The sequence below is a fragment of the Diceros bicornis genome, chromosome 26, assembly GCF_020826845.1.
Source record: "Diceros bicornis minor isolate mBicDic1 chromosome 26, mDicBic1.mat.cur, whole genome shotgun sequence".
In the NCBI taxonomy this organism is placed as follows: domain Eukaryota; kingdom Metazoa; phylum Chordata; class Mammalia; order Perissodactyla; family Rhinocerotidae; genus Diceros; species Diceros bicornis.
The window spans coordinates 1,670,563-1,686,544 of NC_080765.1; the positions used below are offsets into that span (position 1 = coordinate 1,670,563).

Below are 15,982 nucleotides of genomic sequence, written 5' to 3' on the forward strand. Positions count from 1 at the left end.
TGTGCAGCTGACATACAACTATCTACTGGGGCTTTAGAGGGAAAATAAATAAAATCTTAAAAAATAAATAAATAAATAAACAAACAATGGATGGCAAATACACAGAATGCATTTGGCCACTCCTATCTTCCTTACTTAGCCTGGATATGGCCTCAGAATCTTTATCTTGGGTCACCCTTGCTGATTCCACTGCAAAGCAAGAAAAGCTAAATAACTGAATCGTTCTAGTTAATACATTTATTTGTATTTAATAATCAAATCATTGAGAAACTAAGCATAGAATTAAAAACAGACAAGCCAAAATTAAAGGAGTTTGCCACCAAGAAACCAGTGCTACAAGAAATGTTAAAGGGACTGATTTAAGGGGAAAAGAGAAGACCAGAAATAGGAAAAACTATCTATTTCCATGATAAGAGGGTAATGGATACAAATGCACAAAAGAGGTTAGATATGATATCAAAAACATAAAATGAGGGAGAAGGGGAGTTAAAGAGTACAGCTTTCAGACAGAGGTCAAACTAAAGAGACCATGAATTCTGTATAGAAGGAGAAAGGAAGAGAGGGACTACTAAAACACGGAGGAAAAAAAAAAGTTAAAAAATGGCAGTAAGTACATACTTATCAATAGCTACTTTAAATGTCAATGGACTAAATGCTCCACTTAAAAGGCATAGGGTGGCTGACTGGATAAAAAAAGACCCATATATATGCTGCATACAAGAGACACACTTCAGACCTAAAGACACTCACAAACTGAAAGTGAAGGGATGGAAAAAGATACTCCACGCAAATGGCAATGAAAAGAAAGCTGGGGTAGCAGTACTCATATCAGACAAAATAGACTTAAAAACTGTAAAAAGAGACAAAGAAGGGCATAACATAATGATCAAGGGAACAATCCAACTTGTAAATATCTACGCACCCAATGTAGGTGCAGCTAAATATATAAAGCAACTATTGACATAAAAACAGAAATAGACAGTAACACAATAATAGTAGGGGACTTTAACACTCCACTTACACCAACCGATAGATCATCCAAACAGAAGATCAATAAGGAAACATTGGTCTTAAATGACACACTAGAACAGATGGACCTAGTAGATATATACAGAGCATTCCATCCAAAAACCGAAGAATACACGTTCTTTTCAAATGCACATGGAACATTCTCCAGGATTGATCACATATTAGACCACAAAACAAGTCTCCATGAATTTAAGAAGACTGAAATAATACCAAGTATCTTTTCTGACAACAACGGTATGAAACTAGAAATCAACTATAGGAAGAAAATCAGAAAAGCCACAAAGACGTGGAGATTAAACAAAATGCTACTGAACAACAACTGGGTCAATGAAGAAATCAAAGAAGAGATCAAAAAATACCTGGAGACAAATGAAAATGAAAATACGACATGCCAGAATTTATGGGATACAGCAAAAGCGGTTCTAAGAGGGAAGTTTATAGCGATACAGGCCTATCTCAACAAAAAAGAAAAATCTCAAATAAATCATCTAACAATGCACCTAAAGGAACTGGAAAAAGAAGAACAAACAAAGCCCAAAATCAGTAGAAGAAGGGAAATAATAAAAATCAGAGCAGAAATAAATGAAATAGAGACTAAAAAACAATAGAAAAAATTAATAAAACCAAGAGCTGGTTCTTTGAAAAGATCAACAAAATTGACAAACCTTTAGCCAGACTCACCGAGAAAAAAAGAGAGAAGGCACCAATAAGTAAAATCAGAAACGAAAGAGGAGAAATTACAACAGACACCTCAGAAATATAAAAGATTATAAGAGAATACTATGAAAAGCTATATGCCAACCAATTCGACAATCTGGAAGAAATGGATAAATTCTTAGAATCATACCACCTTCCAAAACTGGATCAAGAAGAAGTAGAGAATTTGAAGACCAATCACCAGTAAGGAGATGGAAACAGTAATCACAAACCTCCCCAAAAATAAAAGTCCAGGACCAGATGGCTTCCCTGGTGAATTCTACCAAACATTCAAAGAAGACTTAATACCTATCCTTCTCAAACTCTTCCAAAAAATTGAAGAGGGGGGAAGCTCCCTAACTCATTCTACGAAGCTGACATTACCCTGATACCAAAACCAGACAAGAACACAAAAAAAGAAAATTACAGGCCAATATCACTGATGAACATCGATGCAAAAATCCTCAACAAAATACTAGCAAATCGCATACAACAACACGTTTAAATGATTATACACCATGATCAAGTGGGATTTATTCCAGGTATGCAGGGATGGTTCAACATTCACAAATCAATCAACGTAATACACCACATTAATAAAATGAAGGATAAAAATCAATGATCATCTCAATAGATGCAGAATAAGCATTTGACAAGATACAGCATCCATTTATGATAAAAACTCTGAATAAAATGTGGATAGAAGGAAAGTATCTCAACATAATAAAGGCCGTATATGACAAACCCACAGCTAATATCATCCTCAATGGTGAAAAGCTGAAAGCTATCCCTCTAAGAACAGGAACCAGACAAGGATGCCCACTCTCACCACTTCTATTTAACATAGTACTGGAAGTCCTAGCCAGAGCAATCAGGCAAGAGAAAGAAATAAAAGGGATCCAAATCGGAAAGGAAGAATTGAAACTGTCACTATTTGCAGATGACATGATTTTATATATAGAAAACCCTAAAGAATCCACCAGAAAACTTTTAGAAGTAACAAACGAATACGGTAAAGTTGCAGGATACAAAATCAACATACAAAAATCAGTTGCATTTCTATATACTAACAACGAAGTAACAGAAAGAGAAATTAAGAATACCATCCCATTTACAATTGCCACAAAAAGAATAAAATACCTAGGAATAAACTTAACCAAAGAGGTGAAAGGTCTGTACACCGAAAACTATAAAACATTTCTGAAAGAAATTGAAGACGACACAAAGAAATGGAAAGATATTCCGTGCTCTTGGATTGGAAGAATTAACATAGTTAAGATGTCCATACTGCCTAAAGTCATCTATAGATTCAATGCAATCCCTATCAAAGTTCCAACATTTTTCACAGAAATAGAACAAAGAACCCTAAAATTTATATGGAACAACAAAAGACCCCGAATAGATTAAGGAATCCTGAGAAAAAAGAACAAAGCTGGAGGTATCACACTCCCTGATTTCAAGATATACTACAGTTATAGTAACCAAAACAGCATGGTACTGGCACAGAAACAGACACACAGATCAACGGAATAGAAGTGAAAGCCCAGAAATAAACCCACACATCTATGGACAGCTAATCTTTGACAAAGGAGCCAAGAACATACAATGGAGAAAAGAAAGTCTCTCCAACAAATGGTGCTGGGAAAACTGGATAGCCACATGCAAAAAAATGAAAGTAGACCCTTACCTTACACCATACACAAAAATTAACTCCAAATGGATTAAAGACTTGAATGTAAGACCTGAAACTGTGAAACTTCTAGAAGAAAACATAGGCAGTACCCTCTTCGACATCGGTCTTAGCAACATATTTTCAAGCACCATGTCTCACCAGGCAAGAGAAACAATAGAAAAAATAAACAAGTGGGACTACATCAAACTAAAAAGCTTCTGCACAGCAAAGGAAACCATCAACAAAACTAAAAGACAAGCTAACAACTGGGAGAAGATATTTGCAAACCATACATCTGATAAGGGCTTAATCTCCAAAATATATAAAGAACTCATGCATCTCAACAACAAAAAAACTACCAACCCAATTAAAAAATGGGCAAGAGACCTGAACAGACATTTCTCCAAAGAAGATATACAGATGGCATGAAAAGATGTTCAAAACATGAACAGACATATGAAAAGATGTTCAAAATCATGAACTATCAGGGAAATGCAAATCAAAACTACAATGAGATATCACCTCATGCCCGTCAGAGTGGCTATAATTAACAAGACAGGAAGCAACATATGTTGGAGAGGATGTGGAGAAAAGGGAACTCTCATACACTGCTGGTGGGAGTGCAAACTGGTGCAGCCACTATGGAAAACAGTATGGAGATTCCGCAAAAAATTAAGGATAGAACTACCATATGATCCAGCTATTCCACTGCTGGGTATTTATCCAAAGAACTTGAAAACACCAATGCATAAAGATACATGCACCCCTGTGTTCATTGCAGCGTTATTCACAATAGCCAAGACTTGGAAGCAACCTAAGTGCCTATCAAGGGACGAATGGATAAAGAAGATGTGGTATATATACATGATGGAATACTACTCAGCCATAAGAAACGATGAAATCCAGCCATTTGTGAGAACATGGATGGACATTGAGGGTATTATGCAAAGTGAAATAAGTCAGAGGGAGAAGGTCAAATACCGTATGATTTCCTTCATTAAGTAGTAGATAATAACAACAATAAACAAACACATAGAGACAGAGATTGGATTGGTGGTTAGCAGAGGGGAAGGGGGGAGGGAGGAGGGCGAAAGGGATAATTTGGCACATGTGTGTGGTGATGGGTTGTAATTAGTATTTGGGTGGTGAACATGATGTAATCTATGCAGAAATAGAAGTATAATGATGTACATCTGAAATTTATACAATGTTATAAACCAATGTTACTGCAATAAACAAAAAATAAAAAAATAAGAGTTGTAACAAAAAGCAAAAAATGAATGGCAAGGGTAAATTTGAGGAATGTATACATACCCTACTAATAAAGATATTAATCACTTCAAAAAAAAAAATTAAAAACATATGTCCATACAAAAACTGGCACATGACTGTTCCACAGTAGCTTTATTCATAGTATCCAAAAAGTGCAAATAACCCAAATGTCCACCAACTGATGAAGGCATAAACAAAATGTGGTATATCCACACAATGGAATATTATTCATCAATAAAAAGGACAGATACCCTTAGGATGGCTATTACCTAAAAAACAGAAAATAACAGTGGTGGCGAGGATGTGGAGGAATCTGAACCCTTGGTGCATTGCTGATGGGAACGCAGTATGATATAGCTGCTGTGGAAAAATAGTACGGCAGTTCCTCAAAAAAATTAAACATAGAATAATCACATGATCCAGTAATTCCATTTCTGGGTACATAACCAAAAGAACTAAAAGCAGGGACTGGAACAGCTGTTTGTATATCTACGTTCATAGGAATATTATTCCCAATAGCCAAAAGTTAGTTGCCAGGGGCTGGGGTGAGGGGCAACATGAACAGGGAGTCATTGTCTAATGGGCAGAATTTCAGCTAGGAAGATAGACAAGTTCTGGAGCTGGATGGTGGTGATGCTTCGCACAACAACGTGAGTATACTAATGCCACAGAATGGTACGCTTAAAAAGAGTTAGAAACGTTAAATTTTATGTTAGTATATTTAACCACAATTTCTAAAAAGGGGGTAGAAAGGGAACGGAATGGAGTACTGGCACATGCTACAACACAGATGAGCCGGGAAACATTATGCTAAATGAAAAAAGCCAGTCACAAAGGATCAGATATTATACGATTTCACTTACACGAAATGTTCAAAACTGGCACATCCACAGAGACAAAAAAGTAGATTAGTGGTTGCCAGTGGCTACATGGAGGGGTAGATGGGGTGCAACTGCTAATGGGCATGCAATCTTTCTCAGGGTGATGAAAATGTTCTGGAATTAGATAGTACTGAGGGTTGCACAACCTGATCAATGTACTATAAATTACTGAATTGTATATTTTAAAATGGGGAATTTTATGACATGTGAATTATATCTCAATTTAAAAACAACCTATGAGTTAGGTATTATTCTATTCTTATTCCCATCTTACAGATACACTAACTGAAGCACAGAGAGCCGGGATTTAAATCCAAACACCTTGGCATCAGAGTCTGTGCTTTACATTATTTCTAATCCTTTTTTTTTTTTTTCCCCAACCAAGAGACTTAAGCAAAAACTCCTAGGGCATTCTAGAAAGGTTTCTTGCTTTTGCTGACAATGGATCCAGGCAAGGCTCATGTTGCATCTCCTCTACGTCCTGCCTTGAATGCAGACGTGGTCACAGGACCTCGATCTGTCATGTTGGACAGGAAGGAAGGGCCAAGAGGACACAGAGACGCCAGTCTCATCACTGTCGAGCTCCTGAAGGTAACTACCTTCAGGATCTTTTTTATGTAAGAAAAGCATACATGTCTCTATTTGTAAAATCACTGTTGGCTACTATAGAATACAATCCTACATTTGTACTGGGTAACCTTACTTCTATAGGCCTAATCATTTTAACTCATTCTATTAACTCTTCATTTCTCTGTTTTTCTAACATCTAACTGATAACCAAGAGTTTACTTATACTTAGTAAGCTTTGCTGTAACATGCTCAATGGACGAAGTTTAAAAATACAAGTCAGAGTAACTTCCAGAAGTATATCCCCTAATGTGCCAACTATTATGAACTAATTTGTTTTTTAGAAATGTGCTGTTTCTAATATTCTACTGTGTAGTGCCTATAAACATGGTGGGTATTAACTGGCTGTTTCATTTTCCCCCATCTTTAACATTTAATACCCACAGATTAGTTTATTTGAGATCAGGACACCAGGATATACACAATATAACTTTATATAAGTTAGAAAGAAGACAAAAGTAGAGGAACTAGAGTGACTTCCTGGATGGTGTCCTCTGTGTATGGAAGATCTAACGCCTTTCTCAATGCCCAGAATGTTTTAATATGACGTAGTCTGTAACTCTACCAGGGTTTCTTACCTCAGCAGTCTCTCCTTTTTGGAGGTCTACACTGTTCTCTTCTGCCACCCTATTCCCATTGCAGAACCCATTGCTATGTTGTAAGATACCTTTTCTACCTCTTAACCTAAGCATGTGTTGTTCAACTTCATGACCCCTTATCTCACATCCCACCTTTCCTCATGAACTCAAGTCTGTCTTCTTCGTGACCTCTGATCTCACAACCCTAGTGAAGTTTTGGGGCCATTACTACTTGAATGGTTTTCCCCAACAATCTATGCAATGAAGACAGCATGGATCAATCATTTCAAGAATACAACTGCTAAGCCTAGAACCAGCTAGTACCAGGACTTCTGGTCAGATCCCTTAAGAGTCCCTGAGATGACAAGTACACATGGAACAGGATACAAACCTGCTCCCTCAAACATGAGAGTACATGTCACCACTCAGATCGCTACTCTAGTTAATCAGCATGCTTGTGGGGCCAGCCCAGTGGCGCAAGCAGTTAAGTGCGCGTGCTCCGCTGTGGTGGCCCAGGGTTCCCAGGTTCGGATCCCGGGCGCGCACCGAGGCACTGCTTGTCAGGCCATGCTGTGGCGGCGTCCCATATAAAGTGGAGGAAGATGGGCACGGATGTTACCCCAGGGCCACTCTTCCTCAGCAAAAAGAGGAGGATTGGCAGATGTTTGCACACGGTTGATCTCCTCACAAACAAACAAACAAAAAAAAAATCAGCACGCTTTCTCATGCTATGCTCTCTCTCCGCCTGGAGAAATTCTACTTTTCCAGCAAAGGTCTTATTTAAATGTTATCTCTATGAAGCCTTCATCACCCTTTTATGCAGTATCACATTCTTCACAGTGTTGAAATCATTATGGATTCAGGCTCAGGTCTGTCTGGTTCCTCAGTGTCTGTGTCTTTCTACTTAACCAAACACTGTATGCACTTCACTTTTTATTTATGAGCTCCTTTAGGAAAGTATGGCACCTTGTGTATTAGAGAGATATTCCTCAGACCTTATCCAAAAGGAAGAAAATAAAGGACTGAATATATTTTAATTGAATTCTTGGCAATTCTGAACAGAAATGATTAAACTGGTGTACAGTATCCAAAAATTGTACAAGGATGCCTGTTGCCTTTCATATGAGAAAACAGGTTCTCTGTGACAAGATAACTAAATGGAGATTAAGGTTCCACTTAATATCAGTACTGCAAACTCTTAATACAACACTTGAAGCTATGTGACAAGAAAGAATTTATCCTAATGAAGTTATCCTTTCCCTCCGCATTAATGAAGAGACAAAAGGAAATATCCATACCTAAGAGCAGGTTCAGGATCGTCTATAATATTTTAAGAAGCTTTAATACTGTGAACCTGAAAAGATGAGATCCCCGCAGACCCAATGGGAGTGGAAAGAAGGAATTTAACTTGAAAAAATAGAAGGAACTAGTTTAATCCAAGGTACTGCTGTTTAAATCATCCCTAAACTGTCTTTCCTGAAAAGAATAGAAAAAAAGGGGGATGAAAAAGACCCCTACATGTCTCTCTCTGCACCCTTACATAACTATTAGGAAAGAAAACCATTTTAGAAATTTTCTTGCAAGCAGTTTACAATATGCTCCAAGAACATCATGTTGACTGTTTTGAAGATTTCAGTTAGAAACATCATCACAGGTAGCTATTCACACCTAAAACCAGTTTTGTAAAAACTCATTTACATAAAATATAGAGAGTAAACTGAAGAATCAACAGATCAGATCTAACTAGTGAAATGGAAGATCAACAGAAACACTGCACAGAGTTGCCTTACCTTCCACAGTGACCTCAATTTCAGGAACTTTTGAATTACTCCCCGGGCTTCGTGGTCTTTTTGGGGACTGCAAGGCTGCAAAGTAAGCACACAATCACTTTTGCATATTATTGAAAAAAAAAAAAACCCTGAGTAACATCAGCATCATGGTGGAGTGAGCTTAGACTCTCCCCCGCAAGACACAACAAAAAGCACACTCATATACCAACAGAGGCCATTTACACAACACAAAACATGTCTGCGAGGCCCACGTAGCCGCACATCTGAAGGTGGAGGTGCTGGAACCCCTGAGGAAATGGAAGGAGGTAAGGAGAGCTCCTCTCCTTCCCCAACGACAGCGACCCTGGGACTGGGACCATGCAGCTCCAGCTCTCCTAGAGAGAGCGTGGGAGTGGCCCTCTGTGGGAAAACCATTGCTCTCCAAGTTCTCTCACAGCCTGTGGGAAATTCCCATACAGAGCAGACTGAACTGTTGTGGGGGCGTCTTCATCAAGCTAGCACCCCAGGAGAGCAGACAGCGAGGGAAGAGCGAGAAGCCCCCGGAATCAGGCAGCTGAGAGAAAGAGCCCCTCCCCTCTGAGACCACGCAGCTCTCAGAGAGAGAGTGGCAGAGTGGCCCTCTGTGGGAAAACCACTGCTCTCCAAGTTCTCTCACAGCCTGTGGGAAATTCCCATACGGAGAGGACTGAACTGTTGTGGGGGCGTCCTCATCAAGCTAGCATCCCAGGAGAGCAGATAGTGACAGAAGAGTGAGAAAACCCCAGGATCGGGTATGTGAAAGAGAAACCCCTCCCCTCACCCAGAGCACCAGCAGAGCTGGTCAGCGAGAGCACCTGCGGATCACAGCAGGCTCAGGATACACAGCTCTTGACCCCCACCCAGAGGTGGCAGGAGGAAGCTGCAACCAGATGTCTTCAGAATAAGGAAAAATAAGCCCACGCCCTCAAGCACTATGCAAAAATATATTAGATCTCCAGACCAGAAGGAAAATGACAAGCACCAGGAAATCAATCCTGAAAGCACATAAATTTATAACCTACATGACAGAGAATTCAAAATAGCTATCACAAAAAAGCTCAACGAACTACAAGAGAACACAGATAGACAATTCAATGAAGTCAGGAACTTCTTCACAAAAGAGACTGAAACTATAAACAAAAACCAATCAGAAATGTTGGAGACGAAAAACACAATGGAGGAGATAAAGAAAAATCTGGAATCTTTAAAGAACAGAGCTGACAATATGGAGAAAAGAAGTAGCAATCTAGAAGACAGGAACGCAGAAATGCTCCAGATGGAGGAGGATAGAGAACTAAGACTAAAACGAAATGAAGAAATTCTCTGAGAAATATCTGACTCAATTAGGAAATGCAATATAAGAATTATAAGTATTCCAGAGGGAGAAGAGAGGGAAAAGGGAGCAGAGAGCTTGTTCAAAGAAATAATAGCTGAGAACTTCCCAAACCTCGAGAAGGAGCTGGAAATAAAAGTGAATGAAGTCAACAGATCTCCAAACCATATCAACATAAAAAGACCCTCTCCAAGGCATACAGTAGTAAAGCTGGCAAAAGTCAATGACAAAGAAAAAATATTAAGGGCAGGAAGACAAAAAAAACGTACAGAGGAATTCCTATCAGGCTCTCAGCAGATTTCTCAGCAGAAACCTTAAAGGGTAGGAGAAAGTGGAATGATATGTTCAAAATTCTGAAATACAAATCTGTCAGCCAAAAATATTTAGCAAAAATATTCTTCAGATATGATGAAGAAATAATAACTATCCCAGATAAATAAAAAATAAGGGAGTTTATTGCCACAAGACCCCCCACTACAAGAAATGCTCAAGAAGGCCCTCATGGCTGGGAAAAAAAAAGAGAGAAAGGGGATACAAAGCTTTGAGGAAGGAGAAAAATAGGTAGACAAAAATCAGAAAAATTGCAGCTCTCTATCAGAATAGGGTAGCAAACACTTAATTATAACATCAAAGATTAAGGGAAGGAAAACACCAAAAACAAATATAACCTCATCACTTTTAACCACAAACTCACAACACAAGATGGAATAAGCTGTGACAATAACTTACAAGGGGAAGAGGAAAGGGATGGAATCGACTTAGTCCAAGGAAGTAAGAGGCCAGCAGAAAACGGACTATCTCACCTATGAGATTTTTTATACAAACCTCATGGTAACCACCAAAGAAATAATCAGAACAGAGACACATATGATAAACAAAGAGAAAACTAAGAAAACCATCATACAGAACTACCAAACTTAACTGGTAAACCAAAACAAATGGGAGAACAAACAAAGGAAATACAGAAGAACTGGAAAACAGGAGATAAAAGAGCAGCATTAAGCCCTCATATATCAATAATCACTCTGAATGTAAATGGACTGACTTCTCCAATCAAAAGACACAGAGGGGCAGGATGGATTAAGAAACAAGATCCAGGGCCGGCCCAGGGGCATAGTGCTTAAGTTCACGTGCTCTGCTTCGGCGGCCCAGGTCTTGCAGGTTTGAATCCCAGGCACGGACTGACGCAATGCTTGTCAAGCCATGCTGTGGCGCTGTCCCATACACAAAATAGAGGAAGATGAGCACAGATGTTAGCTCATGGTCAGTCTTCCTCACCGAAAAAAAACCAAAAAAACCCACCCAGATTCAACAACATGATGCCTACAGGAAACACATCTCAGCTCTAAAGACAAACACAGGCTCAGAGTGAAAGGAGGGAAGACAACACTCCAAGCTAATGGCAAACAAAAGAAAGCAGGTGTTGCCATACTTATCTCAGACAAAGTAGACTTCAAGATAAAACAGGTAATGAGAGACAAAGAGGGACAATATCTAATGATAAAAGGGACACCCCACCAAGAAGACATATCACTTTTAAATATATATGCACCCAACAAAGGAGCACCAAGGTACATAAAGCAACTATTAACAAACCTAAAAGGAGATATTAACAACAGTACAATAATAGTAGGGGATCTGAACACTCCACTTACATCAATGGATAGATCATCCCGAGAGAAAGTCAATAAGGAAATAGTGGACTTAAACGAAAAACTAGGCGGGATGGACTTAACAGATATATAAACCGAGCATTCCATCCTAACACACCAGATTACACATTCTTCTCATGCACGCATGGAACATTCTCAAGGACTAACCATATGTTGGGAAATGAGGCATGCTTATATAAATTTAAGACTCAAATCATAAGAAGCATCTTTTCCCGACCACACCATGAAGCTAGAAATAAACTACAAGAAAATAACTGGGAAGGTGACAAAGATGTGGCAATTAAACAACATGCTACTGAACAACCAATAGATCACTGAAGAAATTAAAGGAGAAATCAAAAAATATCTGGAGACAAATGAAAATGAAAATACACCATACTAACTCATATGGGATGCAGCAAAAGCAGTCCTGAGAGGGAAACTCATAGCAATACAGGACCACCTTAACAAATAAGGAAAATCCCAAATAAGCAACCTTAAACTACACTTAACAGAATTAGAAAAACAAGAACAAACAAAGCCCTAAGTCAGCAGGAGAGAAATAATAAAAATTAGAGCAGAAATAAATGAAATTGAAACCAAAAAAACAGTAGAAAGGATCAATAAAACAAAGAGCTGGTTCTTTGAGAAGATAAACAAAATTGACAAACCCTTAGCCAGACTAGATAAGAAGGCAAAGAGAAGGCTCAAATAAATAAAATTAGAAATGAAAGGAGAGAAATTACAACAGATGCCACAGAAATACAAAGGATTATAAGAGAATACTATGAAAACCTATATGCCAACACATTGGACAATCTAGAAGAAATGGATAAACTCTCAGACTCATACAACCTCCCAAAACAAAACGAAAAAGAAAGAGAGAATCTGAATAGACCAATCACAAGGAAAGAGATTGAAACAGTAATCAAAATTCTCCAAAAAACAAGTGTTCAGGACCAGATGGCTTCTCTGGAGAATATTACCAAACATTCAAAGAAGATTTAATACCTATCCTTCTCAAACTATTCCAAAAATTAGAGGAACGTGGAACACTTCCTAACACATTCTATGAGGCCAACATCACCCTGATACCAAAGCCAGACAAGGGCAATACAAAGAAGGAAAAGTACAGGCCAATATCGTTGAAGAACATAGACGCAAAAATCCTCAACAAAACACTGGCAAACCGAATACAGAAATACATTAAAAGGATCATACACCATGACGAAGTGGGATTTATACCAGGGACACAAAGATGGTTCACACCTGCAAATCAACCAATGTGATACACCACATTAACAGAACAAGGAATAAAAAACCACACGATGATCTCAATAGATGCAGAGAAAGCATCTGACAAAATCCAACGTCCATTTATGATAAAAACTCGCAACAAAATGGGTACAGAAGGAAAGTACCTCAATATAATAAAGGCCATATATGACAAACCCACAGCCAACATCATACTCAATGGGGAAAAACTGAAAGCCATTCCTCTGAGAACAGTAACAAGACAAGTGTGCCCACTCTCGCCACTCTTATTCAACATACTACTGGAGATTTTGGCCAGAGCAAGTAGACAAGAAAAAGGGATAAACAGAATCCAAACAGGCAATGAAGAAGTGAAACTCTTGCTGTTTGCAGACAACATGATTTTATATATAGAAAATCCTAAAGAATCCATTGGAAAACTATTAGAAATAATCAACAACTACAGCAAAGTTGCAGGATACAAAATCAACTTACAAAAATCAGTTGCATTTCTATACTCTAACAATGAAATAACAGAAAGAGAGCTCAAGAATACAATCCCATTTACAATCGCAACAAAAAGAATAAAATATCTAGGAATAAATTCAACCAAGGAGGTGAAAGACTTATACAATGAAGACTATAAGATATTATCGAGGGCTGGCCCCGTGGCTTAGTGGTTACGTGTGCACTCCGCTACTGGCGGCCCGGGGTTCAGATCCCAGGTACGCACCGACGCACCTCTTCTCTGGCCATGCTGAGGCCACGTCCCACACACAGCAACTAGAAGGATGTGCAACTATGACATACAACTATTTACTGGGGCTTTGGGGAAAAAAAGGAGGAGGGTTGGCAATAGATGTTAGCTCAGAGCCGGTCTTCCTCAGCAAAAACAGGAGGATGAACATGGATGTTAGCTCAGGGCTGATCTTCCTCACACACACACAAAAAAGATATTATTGAAAGAAATTGATGATGACAAAGAAATGGAAAGATATCCCATGCTCGTGGATTGGAAGAATAAATATGGTTAAAATGTCCATATCATCTAAAGCAATCTACAGATTCAATGCAATCCCAATCAGAATCCCAATGACATTCTTCACAGAAATAGAACAAAGAATACTAACATTCATATGGGGCAACAAAAGACCCTTAATAGCTAAAGCAATCCTGAGGAAAAAGAAAAAAGCTGGAGGCATCACAATCCCTGACTTCAAAATGTACTACAAAGCTATAATAATCAAAACAGCATGGTATGGGTGAAAAAACACACACAGATCAATGGAACAGAACTGAAAGCCCAGAAATAAAACCACACATCTATGGACAGCTATTCTTTGACAAAGGAGCTAAGAACACACAATGGAGAAAGGAAAGTCTCTTCAATAAATGGTGCTGAGAAAACTGGACAGCCACATGCAAAAGAATGAAAGTGATACGCAAAAATTAACTCAAAATGGATCAAAGACTTGAAAGTAAGACCTGAATCTATAAAACTCCTGAAAGAAAAGATAAGTAGTACACTCTTTGACATCGGTCATAACAGGATCTTTTCAAATTCCATGTCTGCTCAGACAAGGAAAACAAAAGAAAAAATAAACAAGTGGGACTTCAGACTAAAGAGCTTCTGCAAAGCAAAAGAAACCAGGATCAAAATGAAAAGACAACCCACCAGCTGGGAGAAAATACTTGCAAACCACATACCTGATAAGGGATTAATCTCCATAATACACAAAGAACTCACACAACTGAACAACAAAAATCAAACCACCCGATCAAAAAATGGGCAGAGGAGGGCCAGCCCAGTGGCGTAACAGTTAAGTCCCCACTCTGTTTCGGTGGCCTGGGGTTTGCAGGTTTGGATGCTGGGCGCAGACTAACACACCACTTGTCAAGCCATGCTGTGGTGGCGTCCCATATAAAGTAGAGGAAGATGGGCACAAACATTAGCCCAGGGCCGGTCTTCCTCAGCAAAAAAAGAGGCAGATTGGCATCGGATGTTAGCTCAGGGCTAATCTTCGTCACACACACACAAAAAATGGGCAGAGGATATGAACAGACAGTTTTCCAAGGAAGATATACAGATAGCCAATGAGCACATGAAAAGGTGTTCAACATCACTAATCATCAGGGAAATGCAAATCAAAACTACACTAAGATATCACCTTACACCCATGAGAACGGCTATAATCACCAAGACAAAAAATAACAAATGTTGGAGAGCTTATGGAGAAAAGGGAACCCTCATACACAGCTGGTGGGAATGCAAACTGGTGCAGCCTCTATGGAAAACAGTATGGAGATTCCTCAAAAAATTAAAATAGAACTACGTTATGATCCAGCCATCCCACTACTGGGTATTTATCCAAAGAACCTGAAATCAACAATCCAAAGAGTTTTCTGCACCCCCATGTTCACTGCAGCATTATTCACTATAGCCAAGACATGGAAGAAACCCAAGTGTCCCTTGACTAATGAATAGATAACCAAGATGTGGTATATATATATACCATGGACTACTACTCAGCCATAAAAAAAGACAAAATCGTCCCATTCACAACAACATAGATGTACCTGGAGGGTATTATATTAAGTGAAATAAGCCAAACAGAGAAAGACAAACACCGCATGATTTCACTCATATGTGGAAGATTAACGCACAGACAGAGAGAACAGTTTGCTGGTTACCAGGGGGAAGGAGGTTGGGGGGTGGGCACAAGGGGTGAAGGGAGGCATTTATATGGTAATTGACAAACAATAATGCACAACTAAAATTTCACAATGTTAAAAAATAAATAAATAAATAATGTCTGCTTAGGAAAAAACATACAAAAAAAAATCCAAAGGGGATGCTTTAGAAAAGCAGAGTATTAAAATTCATACAGTTTGGCTTTTTTCAAAGAAACCTGAAGAATTAAACTGGTAGTGTAATCCTGTGCATGAGTCTCAACAAAGCTGTGCAAATATGAATGAAGGAGGATTGCAAATATGAAATTCTCAATGAAATGTTAAAAAAAAAAAAAAAGAGGTCCATTAAATAAAATACCTTAATAAGCAAAGAAACAAACTGAAAGCCTCAAAAAGATACTGGCCAAAGGATGATTCAGTATGATTTAGGTAACGTTGATAAACAATGTTTTAATGCACTGAAGCGTATAAACAGTATATATAATCTCT

At 38.6% G+C, this 15,982-nt stretch overlaps 1 protein-coding gene across 8 annotated transcripts in view; it reads right to left on the reverse strand.

The window, feature by feature from the left end:
• Nucleotides 1-15,982, reverse strand: part of GTF2I (general transcription factor IIi) — a 117,171-nt gene that overhangs the window by 11,461 nt on the left and 89,728 nt on the right. For all 8 annotated transcript variants that reach the window (XM_058568942.1, XM_058568947.1, XM_058568944.1 and 5 more), the window contains one exon: nucleotides 8,546-8,620. In XM_058568942.1, the coding sequence (XP_058424925.1) occupies nucleotides 8,546-8,620 (75 nt within the window). The remainder of the gene's footprint in view (nucleotides 1-8,545; nucleotides 8,621-15,982) is intronic.